The sequence below is a fragment of the Leptopilina heterotoma genome, unplaced genomic scaffold (assembly GCF_015476425.1).
Source record: "Leptopilina heterotoma isolate Lh14 unplaced genomic scaffold, ASM1547642v1 Lhet_120, whole genome shotgun sequence".
NCBI lineage: Eukaryota > Metazoa > Arthropoda > Insecta > Hymenoptera > Figitidae > Leptopilina > Leptopilina heterotoma.
The window spans coordinates 1286284-1312876 of NW_025110838.1; the positions used below are offsets into that span (position 1 = coordinate 1286284).

Consider the following 26593-nt stretch of genomic DNA (forward strand, 5'->3'; position numbering starts at 1 on the left):
CATCGGCTTATGCTGAGACTGGACGCAGTGAGTTTTTAAATGATTTACAAAATTTTTTATTTTTAGTGAATTCATTTTTTATTTTTGTAAATTTTAAATCATTCCCATTTTTAAACACTAATTTCATTTTTACAAATTTTATTCTCATTTTTTCAAATTTTTAATAAGGTTATTTTCATTTATTCAAATTTTTTGAATATTGAAAGAAAGAATATTGTAATATTTTTTGAAAATTTTTTTTCTTGATAAGAGTGAGAGAAATAGAGAAAAAGTAAATTTCTAAGAAATATGACGACATTAACTTCCCCCCCCCCCCCCCCCTTTCGTCATTGATATTGTTTCAAATATTTCTTGCGAAAATGAAAAAAATTTTTTAAAAATATTTTTTGAATTTTTTTTTTCTTTATAAGAGTGAGAGAGAAAATTTAAATTTCCCAGAAAGATGACGTCATTAACTCCTCTACGTCATTGTTATTGTCCCGATTATTTCCTGCGAGAAGTGGAAATAATTTTTGTAATATTTTTGAAATTTTTTATTTTCTTCAGAAGAGTGAGAGAGAAGGAGAAAATTTAAATTTTTCAAAAATATGACGTTATTATCTCCTCAACGTCATTGCCATTGTCCCGATTATTTCCTGCGAGAAGTGGAAATAATTTTTGTAATATTTTTGAAATTTTGTATTTTCTTCCGAAGAATGAGAGAGAAGGAGAAAATTTTAATTTTTCAAAAATATGACGTCATTATCTCCTCAACGTCATTTGCCATTGTCCTGTTTATTTCCTGCGAAAAGTGGAAATAATTTTTATAATATTTTTGAAATTTTGTATTTTCTTCAGAAGAGTGAAAATTTTATTTTTTCACATAAGTGCGAAAAATTTTCGTGAAATTAAAAAGTCATTAATAATCAATTAATGGTAATAGTCAACTAAGTGACAGACATTTCCTTAGTTGCAAATGAACCTCGGGCCGTGTAACACCTCAGCGTTGGGGTAAGTGTCGTTCCGAGTGAAACCACGTGAGATAGTGTTTTTAGTGCCCGAAGATGACTTCGAACAAGTGCCACACCAGGATAGAGGCCAGGCATAGACTGTGATTGTTCACAGTAAGTTTAAAAAAGATTTTTTTATTTTTTTATTTAAGATTTCTAATTTTAAATTATTTTTTGAAAATGTTTATTGATTTAATATTTTAAAATTTAAATAATTGTTTTCTCATTTTTTCCCGCTTATAGTCAGAAAGCAGAAAAATTTTTCAAAATCTCTTGAAAAATTTAATTTTTCTCCTAAAAGTGAGAATTAGTAAATTTCCAAGAAATATGACGTCATAATCTCCTCAACGTCATTGCTTTTGTCATGTTTATATCCTGTAACCTTCTCTCCCTTTATTAACAGCGAAAGGTCAAAATAATTATTTACAAATTTTCGAAAATTTCAATTTTATTTTTAGTTTATCAAATTTATAATTATTTTTTTTTTAAATTTTAATTCATTTTATTTAAATTCAAATTTCAATTTTTTCTATTTCAATTAATTTTCTTTTTTCAAATATTAATACATTTTATTTTTAAAAATTTTAATTATTTTACTTTCATTTTTTTTCAATAATTTTATTTTTACAAATTTTAAATAATTTTTTGTCATTTGTTCAAATTTTAAAATTCTTTTATCAAATTTTGAATAATTTTATTTTCATTTCTCAAAATTAAAATTTTATTTTCCAATTTCTAATTAATTTTTTTTAAAATTTTAATTCATCTTATTTTAATTCAGATTTCAATTTTTTCTATTTTAATTCATTTGATTTTCTTTTTTCAAATATAAATTCATTTTATTTTTAAAAATTTTAATAAGAAATTTTACTTTCATTAATTTAAATTTAAAAAAAAAGTTTTATAAACTTTAAATAATTTTATTTTTTTAATTTTAATTAATTTTATTTTCTTTTTTCAAATTTCAATTAATTTTCTTTTTTCAAATTTTAATTAATTTTATTTTAAAAAAATTTTAATTATTTTACTTTCATTATTTTAAATTTTCAAAAAAAAAAATTTATAATTAAATAATTTTATTTTATCAAATTTAAATAATTTTATTTTCAGTTTATCAAATTTTAAATAATTATACTTTTATTTTTTCAAAATTTAAATAATTTTTTTCTTTTATTTGTTCGAATTTTAATTCATTTTATTTTAATTTTCTCAAATTTTAAATCATTTTATTTTCATTTTTCGAATTTTAATCAATTTTAAATATTCTTTTTTAATATTTTCAAATTTTAAAACAAATTCACAGTTTTAAGAACATTGTAATGTTTTAATTTTATGATTTATTGCATTCTATTAAGAACTGAAGCACAATGTGCACCTGCGCTTTGAAGCGCGTATCTAGTGCTAAATTATAAAAAAATACAAAAAAATATTCCAGTTAGAAGAGTTTTAAAATCGAAAATTATTTTCGTACTAAGAAAATAATGAGAAAAACTGTTGCAGAGCGTGAACGTTCAAAAGAAACTATACTTGTCTTTGCTAAGAACCAAAAATGCATTATAGCATGTAAACCATCGAAGGAGATATACAGGTCATATTGGCATGTAACCCTTGCAGAAGTAGTTTGTGCTATCAGCAAAAAAAAATTGGTTTTAAGCAAATGACTTTTGGCTTTCTCTGTTGTTTTTTGTTGTCTAAAAAAACAGTTGTGCCAAATTTAACATTTAGCCTCAGTCTCTCCTACTATTAAACAATGAAATATTTATAAAAAATAGTTTACAATGACAAGAAAAAAGAATTATAATATTTATACCCAACAATGCATTGGTTGTATTAACTTATATCCACAAACTTTATTATATTCATACATTATATGTAAATATACATTTATTTCAACATTGCGCTTAACAAAAGATTAATAAAAAATAAACGGCATTTTTCCTGGTCAAAAGAATGATTTCCGAAAAAAGGAAAGAGTGGATTTGGAGGGTACCAGCCATCTCAGGGGGTTCACGAACTATGCCATACGTTTGGTGATGATTCATCTAATGATATTCTTGTTAACTTTTGTACGTCAATTCATTTGTTAACAAAATGTCTAAAACAAAAAATGACATACTGAGTCTCTTCGACGGTGGTGATGCACCAATGAAGATGAAGCGATGGGTATCAATTCACATTCGGTAGAGAATAGCATACACCTAAAGAGTACTTGAAGAGGTTACGTTCTTTTCACAAGAATTAATGTCGTTTTTGTAAACTAAAATTCCGGTTCACTCTCTTATCTCCTTTCTCTTGAGAAAAAAATTTTTTCATAAGAAGCAGAAAAAAAATCATCTACTGCTACTTAACTTAATATTTATTCATATTTGTATATTTTACATTTTAGTCTTGACAATAACAAAGTAACAATAACAATAATGAATCTTTACACACGCTTAATTACTTATTTCTGTTAGAAGAAATTCTATTTTGAAATTAAAAATTGTATTCATACTAAGAAAAATACCTTTCATATTTACGTTTTACTTTTTTCTTTTTCCTTGTCAATGTAAACTTTTTTTCATTAATTTTTTATTACTCAATAAGAGATATTTTGATAAATAAGTATAATACTATTTACGATAAATTTTAAATTATTACTGAGACTGAAGTTATCACTGTTTATGATTATATAAAAAAGTAAATTTTTCGAGAATATAGAATAACTGCAACATTTTCGATCAAATTGATATTCGATGTTTTGAAATTCAATTAAAATAAGCATTCGATGTTCTTAAATTTCTTTCAAATTAACATTCGACGTTTGGAAAATTCGAACAAATAATAATTCCATGTTTTACATCATCATATAATTATTCAATATTTGTAGATTCAATTTAAACGTTATTCGATCGTTTCGAACTTTAAAAAAATTTTATAGTATCGTCAATTTACTTAAACGTCGCATATTATTTTCAATTTTCGCGCTTTTTTATACCTAAATTTTCGGAAGGAACGTTTTGAAATAAAAATTTTTTTTTTATGAAACACGAAAAATAATGTATCTTTTATCTTTTAAAAGAAATTAAAATTAATTAAAATTATTATTTATTAAAATTAAAATTTATTCAAATTAAAATTTATTCAAATTACATTTTTTTAAAATTAAAATTAATGAAAATTAAAATGAATTAAAATTAAATTTAACAAACACATTTTTTGACCCTTTAAAGTTAATCTAAGGCCTGCTTTTAGTGAAAATTTCAATTCAGTTTCAGATTAACATTTGCAAATTCCATAATTTTTCTTCTCTGAGGTATAGAATTTGTTTTATTTCTGATTTTTTTTCACTGTTTTCTAATTAAAGTATGCTTTCTGTTTCAGGTCAATGCTTTTCAGTTGCAGCTTAACATACTTATTTCTTTTTTGTGTACAATTTTTTTTTGTTAAATTTTTCTTCTTCTATTTTTTATTAATATGTTTTTTTTATTCTATTTAATGTTTATTTTTTCGTATTAAGTTTTTACTCCGTTTTATGTAATATTTCATGTCGCATGATATTGCAAATAATTTTAAAATGAAAAAATATATTTTACTATTTTAAAATTATTTTGTTATGTTTGTCGAAATATTTGTTTCTGTTTCAGGTCAACATGTTTCTTTTATGTTTTGTCAAGAAAATATTTTTGAATTATGTTTTCTTATTCTGTTTAATGTTTATTTTTCTGTATTAAGTTTTTTCTTCGTTTTATGTTTTATTTCATGTCTTATTTCATGTTGCATGATATTGCAAATAATTTTAAAATATAAATATATACTTTTGCATTTTAAAATCCTTTTCTTATGTTTGACGAAATATTTGTTCTGTCTTAGGTCAACATAATTATTTATTCTGTTTCAGGATAACATATTTCTCTTATGTTTTGTCAAGAAAATATTTTTTATTAATATGTTTTTTTTATTCTGTTTAATGTTATTCTTTTCGTATTAAGTTTTTTCTCCGTTTTACGTTTTATTTCATGTTGTAATGATATTGCAAATATTTTAAAAATATATACTTTTCTATTTTAAAATCTTTTTATGTTTGTCGAAATATTTGTTTTTGTTTTAGGCCAACATGTTTCTTTTATGTTTTGTCAAAGAAAACATTTTTTACTTTAGTTAATGCTTTTTGCTGTTTTATTGTAAAATATTATTGTTTCATGTAGAAATATTTTCTTCTGTTTTAGGAGAACAGTTTTGTTGCATGCCATGTTTTATTCATAAACAAAATTTTTTGCATAGCAAAATATTTTCGTATTTTTTAGTTTTAGGTAAAGATAAATTTGTCTGCTTTATATATTATATGTTTATTGTATCTTAATTGTTTTTTTCAGCGTTCCTTCGGAACACAATAATATTTCCGCCAATGTTATTAATATTGACGCAAATAAATTCTGTTCCACATTAAAAACAAAGTCTCAAAAAAGTTTTATTTTTAAATTTGTTTGTTGAGAAGGAGAATAAGAACTCAAAGTTTTACTTTTCAATTTATTTATTTAGAAGCAAAAAAAAGAACACGAAAAAAATTAGAATTTGTAATTAATTTAATTTATTAAAGCAGAAATCTGCAAATATTCTGTAAGTGTAAATTTATAATTTTTACATCATAGATTCATACTGAATTGAATTCTAAAGACTTTTGCTTTTAATGTGTTCAATCGGAGAAAAAACATATTTTATCAAAGTGTTCAATATTTATTTTATAAAAATAAATCTTGAATTACTGAGACAAATATTCATTTTTATTTGATTCAAAAATATTATTTTTGATTGAAATAAAAATTGTTCTCTCGTTGAAGGGAGGAGTGGAGTAGGCCTATGCCACATTGTCCCAATCACAAATTCAAATGCGTTAAAATTGTAAAAGTACATTTTCCTTTAAATTTGTGATTGGAAGATCTGTGTGCAAGGGGAAACCATACAAAAGCGCGTCTGATGTTCAACCTCCTGGGTGACGCGGAATAGAACATAAAATTTTATATTTTTTTGAAATACCATCATTAAAATTGGAAAAAATAAAATTTTATTATTATTATATTTATTACAAACTTTTTTTTCTATACTTGAAAAATTTGAAATTTACCCAATTAAAAGACCTTTGTTAATAAATGAATGAGAAATTTATAAATAAATAATTCTTCTTCAGATAATTCTTGTTTGGCTAAAAGACTGTATGAAAATAATATTCTGAAAAAGAATATTTCTTCAGCACTTAAAAATTTTTATTTGTCTGACCAAAGACTTTTGTTCTACTTAAAAGGTAATTGAGTTTAACTAAATTTGTTCTACTTCAAAATTATTATACGACTAAAAGCTTTTCTTCTACTTAATAAATATAATAATAATAAAAATTATTTGTCTGACCAAAAAACTTTTTTCTACTTAAAATGTCAAAATACTTTGTTTCTAAAACTTTTCTTCCACTTGACAATCCAAGTCTGACTGAAATCTTTTCTTCTACTTAAAAAACAAAGTCTGACTATAAACATCTTCTTCTACTTAAAAACTAAAATTTCCCAAAATTTTTTTACATAAAAATTATTGCCGGACTAAAAACTTTTCTTCTACTCGACAAAAAAATTTGTCTGACCAAAAAACTTTGTTCTACTTAAAAATTATTTAGAATTGCATCCTTATGGGAAAGTATTGTAATATCAAAATTTTTCATATCTTTTAACTTGGCAGCGGTTTATTATTTTTTTTTTTTTGTGCGAAAAGGATGCACATTAATAATGCAAGTGTTGTTGCACAATATTATTATTATTCCAAAGAAGTGCACGTTTTAGCTCACTGCCAAGGACATTCGTATGCTACTCAACTTCCGAATATCTCCAACTTGCAACTCCCCGTCAAAGGGGGTGGCAAAGGATACCAAGTGGGCGCCTATTGTAAACTCTTGTCATGAACGTCTCATAAACTACAGCAGCTGCAGCAATTTACCATCGCACACGTCTTTCATTACCTATTGTATTCATGAATGCGAAGTCTAGCGGATAAATTTTTTCCCAACTTGCTCGACAAATTTCGCCAAAACAAATTTATTTCCCAAAAGAAAAACAAAGTTAACTAACTAATTATTTCGCAAAAAATTATTATTATTTATTATTATTACTATTATTACTTCCATTTTTATTATAATTGATTTTTTATTTTATATCGTTTTTGTATTTTCTATATTTAATTTTTATTTGTCTGACCAAAGACTTTTGTTCTACTTAAAAGGTAATCGAGTTTAACTAAATTTGTTCTACTTCAAAATTAGTATTATTTTAGTATTATTTTTATTATTTTTTAGTATTATTTTTAATATCATTACTATTAATACTTTTATTATAATTACACTGTATTATAAATTATTTTTTAATTTTTTATTTATTGTATAATTTTTATTATTATTATTAATACTACTATTTTTTTTATTTATTTAACAAAAAAAATATTTATTATGATATTATTTCCAATTATTATATTATTATTTATAAATTATTTACTACAAGCAAATAAAATAATAACTAAAAGAAAAAAAATATAATTTACAAATTCGAAAAAAAAATTTGTTTTCAAGAGGGTGAAAATTGTGAATAAAAAGACCAATGAATTCAGAGATAATACAGGCTTCTTATATTATGTAGAACAGCACAAAGTGCTGCACGAATTTATATTACATATGTATAAATTTTTATCAGTATCTATATATATATATAATTCAAGAGAAATACCCTATCGCACATTGACCATAAAAAGCTCAAAAAAAAAAACTCCTCATAAATATAAACGATCCAAGTAAAATATTTTACACAAACAAAAAGGAAAAAATGAGATTCAAATAATGAATAAGTACAATTCATTGAAATCGAGTCGCAAAAAAAAAAATTTCTTCACAAATTTTGCGAAAAGACGTTACAATAATATCGCAAATTCATCAAAAGTCTCCTATTAATCCAAAAGAGTCGTCCAAAAAAAGAAAAGAAAGAAAAAAAAGAAAAATAACAGAAAATACATGAAAATTTATTTTTATATATTTTTCCACGTATTTTCATTTTATTTTCTTTTTTTTACTCTCTATGTGAAATTAATTCGACGGACAGAAAGAATTTTTAATTTATTCAAGACATTCCATTTATCTAATTATTATGTATTAGTTATGTTTGATAATCACGATAACATTACTAATTATAATGACAATATTTAGAATGTTACCCTCGAAGAAAAAAGAAAGAAAAAATGAGATGTCTATCGTATTTTTTTTTCTTTGCGTATTTTGTTACAATAATCTTTCATTCATTCATTTATTCATACATTCTCTCTCGATTTTATCATTTTAAAAATTAGTTTTACAAATTCTTTGCCTTTTTTTCATTAATCTTCCAACACTTAGAATAATAATAATTATTATTAAATCTCCTAATAGGCGAGACAAACGCCATAATTTGCATTCATTTTTTTGTTTACTCTATATTTATAAAATTTCTCTTCTCTATCATTATTCTTTCATTTATTAATTTTTTTTTTTGATTGGCAGACAAAAAATTGACTGCCGCTCGCTGGACTAGAGATTTCACTACTGCTTTATTGCGCATAATTTTAATTTTCTTTTTTTGCTTTCCGAAGAAAAGTGACCAGAAATACTCGAAGAAAACTCCGTTTGCAATTTATAAATCAAACGCGTTTCGAGTCTTTCGGTGACTTTCGTCGTGAAAAAAAATTGTTTTGTTTACAAGTACGATTTTCAAGAAAATAAAAGCCAATTCGAAAATGACGAACTTGAATCAGACTTGATAGTTTTTGAAAAAATTCTTTTATCTGAATAAAGGATTTTTTCATATTACAATTTTTTTTTAATTATGCTTTTTTTCTTCTTTAGAGTCCGAATACAAATATATTACAAAAGCGTCTCAATTTAGACAATTTTTCAAATCAGTTTTCTGATTCAGGTTGTTGTTTCATTTTTTTTTTTTTTTTTTGTCAAAATAACTTTCAGCGCCCCAAAGATACAATAAATTGTCACCAACAAAAAAAAAGCTGTGAAACCTACTGGCAAACTATTTTTTTTTTCTATTTTCTCTCCAACAACAAAGATTTTACACAGTATCGATATTTTTTTTTAAAAAAAGAGTGAAATACCTCGGTTTTTCTTTGTCTCATTGCTACCGATCCCTTCCTTCCTTTTTTTTTTGTTTTTCTCAATAAATCTATTTTCAAAATGTTCTAGAGAAAAATCAAAAGACGATACAAGTGCCTTTTTTTAACGGACAAGTCAATTCCAGTGATGCTGCGTTTTAACAATATTTATACCGATACATAAGGCACGGCCTAGAAATATATAAATGTATTTTATTTTCATTTTTACTCTTTTTCATGTGGCATTAGGAAAATAATACAGGAAAGAAGATCTCTTTTTCTTAATTTTAAATGCAAAATTCGAAGGATTTTTTCGGAATTTTCGTATCCAACGAGAATTTTGCTAAGTAGCAATTATTTTTTAATCGAGGATCTCATTTTTTTTCGTGTTTTCTTCTATCTTTTTTTTCATTTTCGTATTTTTTTTTACTGTACACACAAAAATACTTCACTGTCACGATTATATAAAAAACATGATTGTATAAAAACTTGCGTTCGCTTAAAAAACGTAATTTGATATAGTCGAAAAAAGCGTTGTATCAAATTTTTACGTTTGCTTAATAATCTACTGGAAGATCATTTCCACAATCGCAATCCTATACAAAAACACTCAGGCGCCTTTTTTTTTAATATAATCGATCCACTCTGATTCGAAATTGTCATTGAATTTCCCTTTCAAATTTCATTTACAAAAATTCAATTTTTGTTCAAAGGAACAACAAAATTTTTGATTTTTTTTGCTTTTTGTGAATGCTTTCGAATAAGAGTGGAGGAATATTTTCTTTTTAATCGATACACATCTTCGTAAATCTATTGCGCTCGCTTTAGCACAATCGGCAGTAAAAGTACAGTTATTTCGAGTTCTCCACGATTAAAATAGTCTCAAACGCTCAATCATTTTGGGGATCACTCAAAGTCACGAATCCTCTGTGTCGAAATTTTCTCATTTATTCACAAAAAATCGTACACAAAGGATTTCTTTGGCAAATAATTATATGGGCAGGGCGACGCTTTTTGGGTCCTATCGTGATAAAAAATTCATCGATTACAATTTTTTTTCTACAAAATTTAATGAAAATTATCCAATTTCTTCCTTTTGATTATTCCCATCAATTTTCAATCTTTTTCTTTAATTGAATATTTTTCATTAAATTTCTCATTTTTTTTTCTTCAACACAAAGAAAATTTCTCATAGGCGAAAAAATTTCTTCAAATTTTATTCGATTTTCTATAAAAAAAAAAGAGAAAATTTTCAAATTGATGACGAAAAAAATAGAAAACAATTTCGAATTAAATTTTTTATCCTAGATTTCTAATCGTACTCGACTAAAGAGAGAGAAAAAAAAGCGCAAAGACAAAAATGATGATAATAATAATAATAAAAATAAATCTACTGGAAATAATGCGCATAAATGCCCTTAAACCTGAAACGTCCCCGTTTTTACTACGTAATCACACTGCGTTAAGTAAAAATTGATAATAATGAATATAAATTGAATACATTGTCAAAAAAAAAACGTACAAAGTAAGTCGAAGCGCAATAGGGAATCTTATACATCACATGTAAATATAAAATTTATATCACAAAATTTATATTTATATACAATGTATTTTTATTCGTAAAAAAAGACAAAAATATCAGAGAGCGATCTAAAGTAGAAGCAACAGTAGTAGAGTTTAATAACAAGTATAAGTTAGTAGTAGTTATCATTGTTTTTTTAATTAAATATATAGTTGATAAAATTGAAAATCCTACAATCGATCTAACTTCGTTCATATTTTTCTTTTCTATTCCCCGAATTGTATCCGGCAGTGTTTCGTGGGTATTTTTTCTTTGACATCAAGTTTAACAGGCTCTTAAAAGACAATTTCGTTGCGTCCGTTTTATCACCAAATTCTAATTTTTCAAAGAAATGGCAAAAAAGAATTTTTTTTTTCTTTGAAAAAATTTATTTCATTCATTTTTTAAAAAATTTATTTCATTTATTTTTTCATTTATTGCAATTCTGTTTTTGAATTTTTTTCTCCTACGCTTTAATTGACAGTTCTCTTTCGATAGAAAAACAAAACAGACGCAACGACTCTTCCTGCAAAAAATAACGCTCGTCATTCTTGTATCTCTCCTCAATTTTTTTTTCGCAACCAGAACTCTTATCGTTTTTTTTTTTTTTTTTTTTTTGTATTTTGGCATTTTTTCTAAATAACGATTTTTGTCGATGGTGATAAAAATTAGAAGTTTGTTCTGAAATTTTCAAAAATGAATTTTTAATTAACGATTGAATTGACGATTTATTAAAAAATACTGATTTTTCTTTCGAAAATAATTTTTTTTTCAAAAGTGTTTCTTTTGAAATTGTTTTTTCAATTATCAGTATTTTATTAAAAGTATTTTTTTACAGAATCATTCAATCGTTAATAGAGAAGAGAAAATAATTTGGAAGGAAATAATTTATGAAAAAATCATTTTCTTTAGTACTATTTCTTTCAAAATCGTTATTCTTATTTTTTACCCAAAAGTTAGAGTTGACAGTGAAAAAAAAAAATAATTTTGAAATAAATAATTTCTTTCCAAATTTTTCTTTCATTTTTTCGAAATCGTTATTCTTCTTTTCTTCAAAAAAAATTCATGGTGAAAAAAAATGATTCAGTTTTCTTTTTTTTTTTTTGCTCAAAGAGTTCGAGTTGCCGGTGGGGGGAAAAAACAACGAAATATTCGAGACTAGGTGGACCATGAGGTGCCTAATGAAAGGGAAAGAGGAACGGGACCTCGACATCTTGAATTTGATCGGCTCCTGGGTTTGAATTCGGTTCAGGATCTGTATATTCGAATAACGTCTCTGATGGGCGCTCGACATAGGGGACAGTGACCGCCGCCTTTGCCTCGCCATTGTTGTATCGCGCACGTGTAACACATGCACATGTGACCGCACATGTAGAGTACACTGTCGATATTACGCTCGTAACAAATGGAGCATTCGCTCGGCTGTCCCGGTGTTGGCTGTAGGCCCTCGCTCCACTGTTGCAAATGTGATGAGGACAGTGTACCGTCGAGACTCTGATAGGAGACAGGATCGACATAGGTCGACGAGCCAGTTGACGTCATTGTGCCGGTCAATGGTGGCGAGGTTTGTCTCGAGGATCCTGGATGTGAATTGGCGGCGGAGGAGGCGGCAGTTTGCGAGGGAACTGGCGGTGGATTTCTGTGCGATGATGATGACGACGATGAGTAGATCGGTTGGGGTGTTTGTGAGGGTGTTGGATAATTGCCCTGAGGGGGGAGATTGACGACGAGGACGGTACCACCGCCGACTGCTGGTTTGAATTGAACCATTTCGGAGAATCGTGAGAGTTCGGTGGCGGCGTTACTGTGATTCGTGTGTTGTTGCTGTTGTTGTTGCTGCGGCTGTTGTTGTGGAGCACCGGGTGAGGGGATGCATTGTCGGGTCCTCGGGGGGGAATTTGGTCTGCTAGCGAGCATTCTGACTCGTTGTGTGCTGCCGTAGACGTCGACGAAGGCCCAGAGTTGGAGACTCTGATCGACGTGCATCACAACGTTGGGTGGTCCGCCGTTTTTGCTCATTTGCACCTCGCCGTAGTGGGTGACGGTGAAGGCGATTTCGTCGCCTGGCTGAGGGCTGGAGGCGACGTCCTTGGAGACCACCCAGTACTCGGGTCGATCGAGGAGGAGATCGCTGTCGTCCGGCAAATCGGCGAATGTCAATCTCGATGGATCGCAGGACGTGAAACCGAGAGCGAGCGCTCCTACGTACATTGGTTCGGTGGCCAGAATTTGGACCACGAGTCTCTCGCCCAGGAAGAGTGGTCGACTTGTGAACGCGTAGCCGTGGCAGAATTCCGCGTCGTCCCTCGTTGCCACACACTGCTGATTCGTGAAGTGGACATTTCTACCTCGAGTTCTGTGGAATAAAGACAAAATTAGATTTTACTTTCAAAAATTGTTTTCCACTACGTTTTCACAACTTTATTTTTTTCGATGTATCTTTAGACACTGATAAAGCTTATCGCCATTAACGAAAAATGCTAAAGTCGCGAGAGCAAAGTCTACAGACTTTGCTCTCGCGACTTTAGCATTTTCAATTTAAACAATGACTTCATTTACTCGAACATTAATTTCCAGAAATTACAAGAAAGAAAAAAATTAGCATAGTCCATTAACTAGTTCAACGGAGAATTCTAATTGAAGTTTTTCTTCTCAACAGGAATGGAAATCTAATAACAAATTGTTCCCGAGGGCGAGACATGCAAAGAGAAGGGTAAATTCCATACATAAGAAAGCAAGTACTTACGGATGGAATGGTAGTGGAGTGAAGAGAACGCCGGAAGGTTGAAACCTCAGGCCAGGTAGATCGACGTCGAGATCATGATGGATGGACACGTTTTGCATGGACGGTACGATGATCCTCTCGACGTCGCGTCTTGTATTGCTGACGTCGTCCATTGCCGAGTGCCTACTGTGCTGTGCATTATCCTCGTTGCTATGTTCGGCACCTTTTTTAATATTATTAAAATGCTGACGATTTGGATCGACAAATTCAATTTCCGTACTATTTCCATAGACGTCAATAATTGCCCATAGTGGTCCACGGGTCTCAACGCCACTGAAGAAAACTCCCTTCTCCTCGCCATTAACGCCAAAATGAACATCGCCAGCCGATGTTACATAATAGAATAAAACTGAATCCCTCTCGGCGAATCTTTCGGCCAATGCCTTCGCCCAATAGCCCGGCTTATTTGTCAAATCAGGACACGCATATTTTGGCAGTGCATTACGAAGATTAATGGGATCGTTGCTCGTGAATCCAAAACGTATCACGCCACTCCAGTTGTTTGATATTGCCAAGAATTTCACGCATACCTGCAAAAAAAATATTAACACCAATTAGTACATTTCTCTTCAATTTTTTTTCTTTTCAGAATTTTTTTCCTTTCAATTTTTTTTCTTTACATTTTTTATTTTTAATTTTTTGCTTTTCTCTTTTTTTCTTTTCCCTTTTCTTATTATTTTTCTCTTTTCTTTTGAACAAAAGTTAAAATTCTCGTCAAGGAGTTAAAAATGTAAAATTAAACAAAATTTCGAAGTCTCATTGTTGTCGGATTTGTTGGGAGAATAGAAAAAAAAAGCCTTGAATCGATGATAATTGGAAATAAACAGAAAAAAATTTTCTAATGAATTGTATATTGACAAAAGAGAGTGAAACAGAGAAGATTGCAGATGATGGTGGAGAAGTTGCGAAATCTTTTGGATTCTCTTGAAACGTGCCGAACGAACGATTTGCCGATCTGTTTACCTCTGCGAAAATGCGAGGTCGAACTTCTCTATACAGTAATTAGAGGGAAGGCTACGTGCCCTCGCCATGATCCCTCGCAACATCTCCTCCTCAATGAATACAATCATCATCATCTACCAAGAAACTCTTCAATTGAAATCGAACATCTTTTTTTTCTCTAAAATTGCCAACAAATCAATTTTCACTTTTTTAAATCAATAAAATAGATAAAATAAGAAACAAACTATTAAAAAAAGAAAAATATTACCAACAACTTTATTTTCTCCCAAAAATACTTTATTCCCAATTTTCGAAATTACAACAAAAACTTTTCCATTCCCCAAAAACATCAAAAATCTAGGACACGATAACATAAAAATAATGACGATTCACAGAAAATTTATTCACCACTAAATTCTCTTCTACAACATCGAAATAATCTCGTCTAAAAAAACAAAATTTGCCATAAATTTTCGTACAAAATCAATTTGCCAAAAAACTGATAAAAAAAAGTGGCGAATTGGAATGAAAGAAAGTATTTTATCTCCATCTCTGGAGATGTGAAATAATATAGAAAACACTTGCTCAAATAGATAAAATGAAGAAAGTGGGTGTGAGAATATACATTTGAAAGGCAATGAATAAAGTTTTTTTTTGCGTTCTATGGATCTTCCATTGAATACCGAGCGATCCAACGCCTACCTTCTGGCAACCTTTCACCAACACGCGGTTCATGTATATATACGCTTTGACTTTAACCTAGAATACTCCTTGCGAAAAAAACAAACTGCTAAAACATTCTATATTTCTCCTACTTTCCTACGAGCAAAACTATGTTTATTCCTGAAGACATAAAGAGACTGGCGTTTGTTGTTACTTTGCGTTTAATGCTAAATCGCCAACCCACCTTAATGCGTGGGCAAAGCCAGGGTCACTTAAGATCACATTCGTTTCCATATAGTTAAAAAAAAAATTTATCAATAATTGCGAGAAAAAGAAACTAAACTATGCTAATTTTGTGAAAAAAAATAAAAAATTACGAAAAATAGGGAAAAAAATTTAATACAAAAAACACCAATGAACTAAATTGAATATCTAGTTAATTATTTATTGCCTGATAAATAATCAACTAGATAATATTTTTTTCTCCCAGGATTAATAATCGAAAAGTTTCTTTGTTTAATTTTTCTATTACCTATTTATTTTTTTATCTGTATTATATTATTTTTTTGAATTTTGAATCCATTAATTTTTCATTTCTTACATGTATATTTTTTAGTTATTAAAAATTATTATATTATCTAATAATATTATAATTATAATATAAAATTGACTAAAAACTTGTTCGAAAACACTTTCTATTCAATAAACATCATTAAAAGAAGAGAGAAAGAACGAAAAAACAAAGAGAAATTTGAAAAAACGAAAAAAATAAACAATGTCCAGTTGGACCAGTGGTAACGTGCTTGCCTCACGGCGGAACTGTCCCACGTTCGAATCCCGACAGTTTAGTGAATTTTTTTCTACGTTTTATTGTTCCGTTTTGTATTTGATAAAAATTAAGTAAGCAAAAACAAAAATTGAAAAATAATTGAAAATTTTATTAGTAAATCTTTAGTAGTTTGATGGGGAATTTTCGGAAATTTTAATAGACTGAAGGGAATTTCCCAGGCGACTAATTAGAATGGAATTTTCCCTACCTTCTCGCCAATTCGCACTGGCCTCGCGCTGAAGGTGACACCTTTGCAAAAGCTCTCGTGCCTTCTGGCGACAGTACCTCCATTCCACAATCTAATGTTATCACCATGCACCTGATGGAACGTCAGGGGCGGCAGGTTGTTTGTACCTGCACTCGATGATCTAGGAGCTGAAACATAAAGAGAAGCACTCGTTAGAAAATCAATTATACTAAAACAAATATTTATTTTTATTTTTCCAAGTTCAAATATGTTCAAATTCGTAAATGTTAATAAAAATCATTATTAATTTATCGAAATAATGTTTATTATTAGAATTAATATTAATTCTATACTAATTGACGTATAATTAAAATTAATTAATTTTTTTGTCATTCCCAAAGGAATGCCAATTCATTTGCATGTAGTTATTAAATTTTTTCCACTCCTTTTTTTTATGAGTGACATTAAAAATTATAATATGTGAGAGAAATTAAATTCAATCACATATTTGGTTTTTCTTTTAGAGAATGAATACAAAAATTTGAATAAAAAGAAAAAGGGGGAGGGGAAAAAATGGAAAATTCCGAATCACAAGAGAGAGAGAACAAAGAGAAAATAGGGTTAAAAACCTCTTTTGGAATGGGGAATTCGCTCTATGTATAAAAGTATATTTCGAATGCAAAGCACCTCGGAGAATGCACCGGGTATTTCCGCTCCGGTATTTCATAACGACGTCGTGGGGAAGTGTATTAAAATTATCCCCCTACGATGGTGGTGTCAGGACGTCGATAAAAAAAATTTACCCCTTTTTAAAAAATATCTTCGCTCCTCTTGTATTCTCAATAAAGTATATTCCAAAGGAAAATCTAATAATTTTTTAAATACTATTTTTATTTTTCAATATTACTATTTTAACTACTATTTTTTCTTACTACTGTCATTATTACTAAATATTACTTTTACTATTTTTAATATTTTAATTATTTTTACTACTATTGTAAATTTTCCACTTTTATATTCATGGTTATTGGTTTAAAATTAAAATTAAAAAAAAAGTTTACACATTGAGCACTTCTGTTTTAAAATAATATTATTCCGAGCTGCTTGATAATAAAAATCGAGAGACAAGCGACGACGGTCTCATCGATCGAAGAAGACGATTCACACTGACGACGAGTGAAATGTGAATATTGATATAAGTAAACAGAGCGTAGATCCGATATTTACACCGGAAACCGCACGTATTTTGCCGGAAGTTTTTCAAAAACCGGTTCGCGCGCACAAGGAAGGCCCAAGGCAACGGGGCTTCCTTTCGCACAGGATGCTTCAAAACCACGATAACAATAAGCTAAAATTAAGTCGATACACTTCGCAAAGTTTCACTCGTCAAAAAACCGACAATTACCTCTTTTCTTCGAGAAAAAAATTTCTATACAAATATATAAATACATTAAAAAGAAATTTCGATTTAATTTCCATTTTCTTTCCCACAATTTTCAATATCTTCCTCCAATTTAAATTTTTTTTTTTTTATTTTCGATTTCATTTTTCAAGGTTATTTTTCAATTTTAATTTTTTGATTTTAATTAAATTATTTACTAAAAATTTATTTGTTTCGATTTTCCAACTGTAATTATAATTTATTTTCTAATTATAATTTTTCTAATTAGAAAATAAATCATTTTCTGCGAGTTAGAGAGAAAAGAAATTACACTTGTGACGATAATTAATCGGCTAATGATGATCGCGACGAGAGAGAAGGAGAAATAGATAAAAGAAGAGAGAGAGAGAGAGAGAGTCACGAACTTGCTCGCTGTACAAACTGTATTTTCCATTCGATTCTCACGCTCTCGGAACTTGCATTTAGAATCGCATAAAGAAAAACCAGTCGACTATTGATATACAAGTCGATGTATTGAAGGAAAAAAAAATGAGGAAATCAGTGACATTGTAATTTCTAATTCCTCGAGATGTTCCTCGCAATCGCGCGTGCCTCTCCCTTTAGTCACTTATAAAGGAAGTTGACAACTCACGTTCGCCGGCAGACGGGGAAAAAAGAAAAGAAGGAAAAAGCACCGGCACGAGCTGATAATTACAATCGGCTTCTCTCTTTCTTTCTATAATTTTCTCTTTTCTTTATTTCTACTTTTCTCTCTCAAAAAAAAAAAAAATTTCAAACCATTTCGAAAATTAAAAAAAGTCTCCATCTCTTTTCTTTCCCCATTATCGTCAAATTTAATTTACCCCAAGACAGCCGTTTCTGACAAACTTATAAAGAAAAAAAAACTATAGAAAAGTACTCGAGAAAATTGCCCAAGAAAAGAAATGCAAAATAAAAAGAGGAAAAAAAATTGATTTCTTCGTTCCTTCGGCTTTTGTTTGAGGGAAAAAGAATTTTGTTCGTCAATTTAACGGTAAATGAGATAGTAAGGAATTGTGAATATAGAAAAATAATAGTCACGAGTGGGCGGAGATTGAGTTATATAAATATATATTTCTAATAAATTGTTATATTCAGTATAAAGATAGATTGCAAAAAAAAAGATAATAAAGAGAGGTCATAATCGCGACGGAACATTGCAACGGTGTATACGTCATAAGAATTCCCACGGTTTTAAAGTCGCTGCCTCTGGTGAAGTATATTACGAACGAGCCAATAAACATTGCGCCTGAAAGATCAAGACTCTGACTAGCTGCTGTTCAACACATTCACTCTATCTCTCTTAAACTCAAACCAACAAAAATAATTTTCTCCGTCCTAAGTATAGACACAACTTTCGTTATATACACACGTGCACTCCAAACAGTGCCACGTGCTCCTCTTAATAACAACCCCCACGACTTTTTTTTTTGGAAAACAAGATTGTCGCGAATCCTTGGGAACGATTCGAGTGTGGTAAACGGAAACGATCGACAAGGTCCGTGCAAATCCCGATTAAGTAAGGAAAAAATTTTTTCTTCGATCCGCCAGGATCTCACGTTTCTTCGACGGAAGCCATGACTATCGGTCAACGACCAGGAAGCTCGAGTTTCCTGTCTTGTAGTAACTTAAAATTCCACGCTCGATAGTCCTGCGAAACTATCCGTTTGCAAAATCTTTTGCCTCTCTTTTTTTTTCTTGTTCCATATTCGGTTAAATTTGTCCATATAATTTTTTTTTTCTGCCTGATACGCATTTACAAACTGCCGAAAAAAGTGTAATTTACTTTCTCTGCTCTTTTTTTCATTATTATCTAGTGTTGCATAAAACGTTTCTGCAAAAAAAAGAAATAAAGAAACTATGAAGAAACATTCATATCACGAAAATCATTTTTAAAACGAATGTACAAAAAGAATCCAGGTAACATTATGTATTTTACAAAAATTCTGTGTATAAATATAGAAAGAGAGACAGAGTGAGAAAAAGAGCTAAATATAGTATTACATGATCGTGAGAATTCATCGCGTGCGTATTATTTAGCAATGAATGAAAGAATATAATGAGACAAGAAAACGTTTTTCTTCAGTCGCCTTTTGTTTGGATCAAAATTCTTTTCTCACTTCAAACTGTACCTGAATATTCTAAACAGTATGTTTATTAATCACAAGATTCTTTCCACAAACATTTTCTGTTTCAAAATATTAAGCAAAAAATACTTTTGCACTAAGAATTTAATTTTTATCGTAGTTTAAAAATTCAGGAAGAATTTAAAAAATTTAGTCAAGAATAAGGTATCATTTTTCAAAATCGAAACCCAAGGCAAAGAAAGTGGAAAATCTTCTTCTTCTTCGTCTTCTTTTTTTGAAAGAAAATGTTTTTGATGAAACTTGACAGTGTCCGCGCTTGTCATACTTGAGCAAACAAGGTGAATGAGCAACAAAAGGGAACTTTTTTTCTCTCTCTTGTGCCATGGGTTCGAGTGGTAATGGTGGGTAATGGCAAAGGTTCGTCTTTCTGATACCAAAGTGCTCCGAAAGCAGTCGAGGAGAAAGGAAGAAGATCCAAAAGAGGGGCGACGTAAAGAAGGGAGATATAAACGAGTCTTGAAGGTGGAACTTCTTTGTTCGACTGATGCCACGATCCAGGAGATCACCTTTAACTTTCCTCGGTACAGTGACCTACCACCTCTAACACCATTAGAAAAAAAATAATCCACCAGACTCTATTCTTTCCCTCGAAAATACATTTTTCCCCCCGATGACAAATAATTCCCTTCGTCAAATACCCAATTGGTTTAAAATTTCATGGAGAGAAACCAAAAAGATGAGGGAAGAAAAGGAAGAAAATAAAGATGAGGAATCAAAAATTAAGAGAGAAGAATCGATGAATAAGAGAATTGCACTTGCAGATAAAGAGTATCATCATCATTCTCATCCGCATTTTGAGGTGTGCTTTTCATTGATAATGTATTGTCTGCTGAGAGAACAATTTGAAGAATACAATTATCGTGTGGGCCCTTTCTCTCCGGTTGATGATTACGGCCCTATGTTTATATCGGAGTGCGCGCAGTTTCAACTCTAAGATCCGAAAGGCCGTACGGATAATAATAATTGGCAAAGACCTCTTCTATAATGTCGTATGGAATATCTCTCGTGGGAAACTGATGGCATACATTTCTGTCGCGCGGAAGAACTTTTATCCGCACATAGACATCGTCATCGTCGTCATCATTTCAACCTCTAATTCGACCTAAGGCAAACTTTAAACGACTCCAAAGAGAAATGTTCTAATGGAACATCCAACAGTAGAAATCTTTGGTGTCAATCTGATGGAACTTTATGTTGTCAGCATCATGCTGCACTTTGGTGTACAAATTTAGATTTCTTGTTTCGATATGTTCTCTAATTAAGAGAATTTTGTGCTGTTGAACTACAGCAGTAGTTATTGGTTGTATACAAGATTTTTTAGTAGTATTTGTCATGTACAATTTTAATATTGTTGGTATCTAGAAGAACAAACAATTCTGATGCTGTTTTTAATACTGTACCAAAACAAACAAACAGTTCTGATGCTGTTGATGTAAAAAAAACAACTGTTCTAACAAAAGGTACAAAGAATTTTATGCTTTCGTAATCTTTAATTAAATCTTGATGCTGTACCAAATGAACAAATTTTGATAATACCAAAAAAATAAACAGTATTATAGATGAAGTACTAGAAAGAAGAACTCTTACAGAACGGATGGTTCAAAAATATAAAATGTTGCAATCACGACCAGAATCAAGAAGAAGATACTAATCATGTTCTTTATTCCTTTCCAAACAATATTTACTTCAACAACAGGAACAAAAAATACAAATACAAATTACAGAATAAATAAATAATCAAAAGCAACAAAAGAAACAGAATAAATTTCCATTCCACAAAAAAGGAAATTTCCCCCTTCAAGAACCTACTGAACTTATTCACTACTAGTAATCACTACCACCCGAAATTCAAAACTCATCTGTCTGCATATCTAATTCTCTGTTAAAACCGGTTTAGCTCGACTGAAAACAAATCCTATTCACTAGTGTATATAAACGCATCATCGCACGTATACAGTCGATAAATTTCAAGAGTTCGAAAAAAGCAGATTACTTACTGAAATTTTTGTGTAAAAAGAAAATACTGTTTCTATCAAAGGAAAAATGGTACAATATAGATAAAACTAAAAGATACTATAAAAATTCAAAAAAATAAAATCTGGTAGTCTATTCATCCGGATGTTTTAAAGTAGTACACTTAAGATCTATCTAAAAATTGTCTCTCTATTTTAGAAAATTTCGTTTCCCACGATGATCTTTTAAGAGAGTCTCCATTCGCTACTACTGCGCCTAAGTCCTCTATGAGAAAAGAAGTAAAGAAATCCCTCTCTTACACTCTCTTTTACAATCCTTTTTCCCCACCCTGATTTTCTCTCTTTCTCTGCTTCTTTCTCTCTCTCTCTTTCTCCCTCTCTGTATATATATCCATCTCTGTCTTTCTATATATATGTATATATACAGACTTTGTGATTCGCGCTCATGCCTATGTGGGTTATGTAACTGCGTAGGTACATAATAGGGCCCCGACTGCTCTTTCAAATAACAAACGATGTAATTTAAAATCAAGTCACACTCGATAATTAATTTACTCATCCTGTCGCTGTGTGTTACAATAAAAAAGAAATTCCACAAAATAAGGAAACCAACAAATATTTTCTTGATCTCTATCAGAAGTGGTACACATCCGCTAGATAAAGTGTGATTTTTCGAAACAACTAATAAATTCATTTAGAGGCTAAACATTTACGACCTGAACATTTTAACTTTTATTACATTAAATTTTATTCACTGCTTTGATTTTGTTTCAAGGTTTAATGCTTTTTAATTCCCCTAGAAGAAAATCCATAAGTTGTAAAGAATTCTTTTTTTGAAAGTTTGCAACCAAAGAGATTTGCAGAACCCAAAGGGGTTTATTCTGTAATTGAAGTTGAAATTCCCCGAGCGACAAGTGTGTGCATTCCCATGCGGTTACTTTTAAATCGAGAGGAGTGGATGATGAACAATGAGATTAACGAAGTTAGAGGAAGGGGGGGATTTTCTTCCCTTCTTAAAGAGTGGCAAGTTATACTTTTACCGCGAGGGTGGTATCGGCGGTTTTTTCTTTCAGCGCAGCATCTGTCATTTCGCACGTAATCATTTATAGCTGCGGGGGTGTTTTATTTAGTCCAAAAAAAATACCAGTCCGATTACTCACTCTATATATAGAAGAAAATACAGGGGAACGAAATATTCCGATCGGTTAACGATCCAAAATCGACCCCTCTTTACACGGATTAAAAACCATTCAAGAAACGATCACTGTCGACTCATTCACGAATTGTTTTTTTTTTTTATTAATTCAGTGAATGCGGATTAATTATAAATAAACAATAATGTTAATAATAATATTATAATATAATTACTATTATATAAATATAATTTATGGCTTCCAAAAATACGGAATATTATAAATTCGCCGCAATTCCGAATAAGCAATTAATGTGGAAGTATTTAATATACAAACTATGATGAACATCGCAAAGATTGTATTAATTAATTCGAAATTATGGAATTAAGTTGTAGGTTCACTTTTTGCATTCTTGGGGAACATGGAATTTCACGGAATTCAACAAATTGAAAGGATAAGGTAAAGATAAGAAAATGAAATCCTTCTTTTATAATAGGCTACTCATCCGAGATGTGAGGTCACAAATAGCAGTTGCTAACGAACACCTTAATGAAATTCCACTTCTTGGGTGTATAAACCAGCACGTGCCTAGCTAAGTACCTTCATTAAGCTCAAAAAAAAGAATCTGGGTCGAGTAATACCGTAAATCTGCAAATTTTTAAATTTTCTTCTCCGCGCCACAAAAAACCTAATCGAATCCTTCGACACCTGCGCCCACCATCTGGGGTCTGCTCAAAAATATCCACCACTTTTTAGAAGGAAATTGCCTTTTAAAAATAGAAACCCACTTTTAATTGGCTTTTAAAAATAGAAACCTATTTTGTGTTCATTTCCCTTAATGCTTTTACTTCATTAATATTTTTTAAAAGTTAGATTTATTTTTCAAAAATAGTACTCAGTCAATAAAACTTTTTGTTTTAGTTCTATTAGTTTCGTTCTGCTCTGGTTTTATTGTTTCAGCTTTATTACACTTTAGTTTAGTTCTAGTTTTATTTGTAGTCAGTTTTTTTTTGTTTCAATTTAGATTCGACTTTTAATTATCTTTGTTAATAATAATAATAGCCATTGTGGAGTAATTCAAAAACAGAGACATTAATCGAGAGGCGTGATTTTATATACCGAAAGGTAGGTCGTGAAAGAAAGGTAAAGGACGGTCATGGAAGTTGTGTATTCACTCAACACGCTATATACTCACCTATTCCGTTAGAGTTAGAGGAGAGCCTAAGGCGAGCCACCCTAGTAGCCCTTCCGACAGTGAGAGGTTTCCTGGGTCGTTGGCAGGAAAGAGACATTTTTTTTATGTCACGAATTTATCGATTTAAATCCTCAATGGAAAAAAACTCAAAACAAAAAAACCACACATCCAATGTGCACCCCAAAAATCATTTAATTCAAAAATTCGCGCTTTTTTAAATACATCATTTAAAAAGGGGGGAAGTACCGGAAGATGTGCGCAATAACAAAGATGGCGACCCCCAAACACAAATCCCCCGACGAAATTTGGCGGAAAAATTTGAAAATTTTTAAATCCCCTTGTTTCTAAGTAAAACTATGATGATGATTTAGAAAATGATTCGTTTCATCGGCGAACGATATATTTATTTCACGGACTTCCGAGGAAAAGGCGGGCAGCTTGAACGACGCCAGTACTACGACTGGCGTTGCTGAACCAAACGCCCCAGCTGCCGTGGGGCCCCGACCATCGTTCTACCATTGTGTGCGTTTCTTGTCAGTGTGCCACCATCGTATATCCTGCGTGCCAAAGAGGCGCTTGTCTCTATTCACATATACACACCCAACGATAATGTCAGAGGCCCCTGACGAACAAAGATACAAATCTTCAATATTATCAATAATTTCGCTTTGCGCAAAAGAGGCGGGGACAAATTTCCGAACGGGATAACGAATGCGAAAACAATTTTCGATTATATGAGTACCGTCAATTTTTACTCCAATTCGGATTTTTGGAAATTGATCCATTTCTTACGAAATCGTTTCAATTATTCTAATTATTCGAAAACTCTATCGATTCTTCCGATAAAGTTCGGATTATTCGAAAATTGATTCGATTCTCTCGAAAAAGTTTCGAAATTCTTTTTTTACGAGCAAATGATAGAATATACTAGAAGGGAATTTTCAAACGTTAAAAAGCCGAAAAAGGTCATCAGTGACGATCAAGGTGAACAAAAAAACCCATTACATCATTTCCATAAAACACTACATTTTCTGAACAAAGAAATATTTTCGAATTTTTTCCTTTTCTCTAAAATCGGAAATATTAAACTCACTACGCTGTTTATTAGATTCTAAATGCTCGTAAAATAAAATTTCCCACAACTATTTTTCCCCTCTTTTCCCTCCCATCCTCCTCTCTCTCTCCCACCACTCCCTCTTTTTTCTTAACCCTTGATCACAACTCAACACTCGAGCGATCATGGAATTTCTCACCAATAACTAGACTAACTTTACTACCAACTTAACTTCCTTCTAACCCCCCCCCCCACCCCCCTCTCTACTCTTCGCAATATCGTGTCGAAGATTACCAAATGAGTAGGTGCGGAATACGGAAGAATATTTTCCTCACAGCATCAAAACATTCAAGAAACTACAATTAACTTCAGAAGAAATGTTACTTGCACCCTTAGGTGAATAAAATAACTTTGCGTTCTACTTTCAGGTTTCTTTTTTTTTCTACAAAAGGAAGGGGGACTTTCTGATTCTGAAAATTACTCCACATGTGAATATATATATAGAAATGTTGGTAGTAAAAAAAAAAAGAAGTGGGAACTCATATGCAAGTAAAGTTGGACAAGCAGCTGCCATGCAGGCAGAGTGAGGAATAGGGGTTGCCGAAACGACGGTTGCGTTGCCACCTGGCCCCCTGATCACAAACACCGGGCTTATATTCTCCAATGGCGTAGGAATCAATCTATTGTTGTTTAAATAAAAAAAAAAGATGGAAAAATGGGACTCTCGAAAATTCATGACAAAGAAATTTTCTGATCATCTATCTATATTGCTTTTGATTTCTCTCTCTCTCTCTCTCTTGGGTTTTTGGGATCTCTTTCTAAATTTTTGGGACCAAGTTTCTTTTCCCTCTTGATGATTGTCATCGAATTTCTATCTCTTTTTTCCTTCTTGATTCTCTCTTTTTCTTTAAGTCGATTTCTTATTCTGTTACTCTCTCTCTCTCTCTCTATTTCTCGCTTTTATTTTTTTATTTTTTCTCTCTTTCCCTTTCTCCACTTTTTTCCCTTTTTTTATTTTTCCCTTTCTTTATTTTTTCTTTTTCTCTATTTTTCCCCTTTCTCTATTTTTTCCCTCTTCCTATTCTTTGCTTTCTCCATTTCTTTGATATTTCTCTATTTTTCCCTCGGTATTTTTCCTTTCTCTTTTTGTTTTTACTCTTTCTTTTCTTTCCCTCTGTTTTCCCCTTTCCTTTCTTTTATTCTATTTTTCTCTTTCTATTTTTCCCTTTCTGTATTTTTTTGTCTCTATTTTTCCCTCTTTATATTTTTCCCTCTCCCCATTTTTTCCTCTTTCTATTTTCTCCTCCCCTTATTTTTTCCTCTTTCTATTTTTCCTCTCTCTCAATTTTTCACTCTTTCTATTTTTTCCTCCCTCCCCCCTATCGTTTTTTTATTTCTTCTCTATCTCTATTTTCCATCTCTATCTCGCTATTTCTCCCCCTCCCCTCCTCCTGTCCTAACCATCGCCATTCGAAATTCCAGCACCCTCGAAAATGCACACGGTTCGCTCGGTCCGATCGATAGTTCTCCAAGCTTTTGATCCCATTCTCCATTGTCCAACACTGGCACCATC

The 26593-nt window shown here is 30.6% G+C and overlaps 1 protein-coding gene across 7 annotated transcripts in view; it reads right to left on the reverse strand.

Moving 5' to 3' along the window:
* Positions 1-11743: 11743 nt before the first annotated feature.
* Positions 11744-26593, reverse strand: part of LOC122510179 (protein neuralized) — a 144574-nt gene continuing 129724 nt past the window's right edge. For 6 of the 7 annotated variants that reach the window (XM_043624687.1, XM_043624679.1, XM_043624672.1 and 3 more), the window contains 3 exons: positions 16120-16286; positions 13439-14007; positions 11744-13048 (listed from right to left, as the gene is read on the reverse strand). In XM_043624687.1, the coding sequence (XP_043480622.1) occupies positions 11941-13048; positions 13439-14007; positions 16120-16286 (1844 nt within the window). In that variant the 3' untranslated portion in view covers positions 11744-11940. Of the gene's footprint in view, positions 13049-13438; positions 14008-16119; positions 16287-23966; positions 24425-26593 lie in introns of those variants that run through there. The other variant, XM_043624659.1, reaches the window with a different exon arrangement.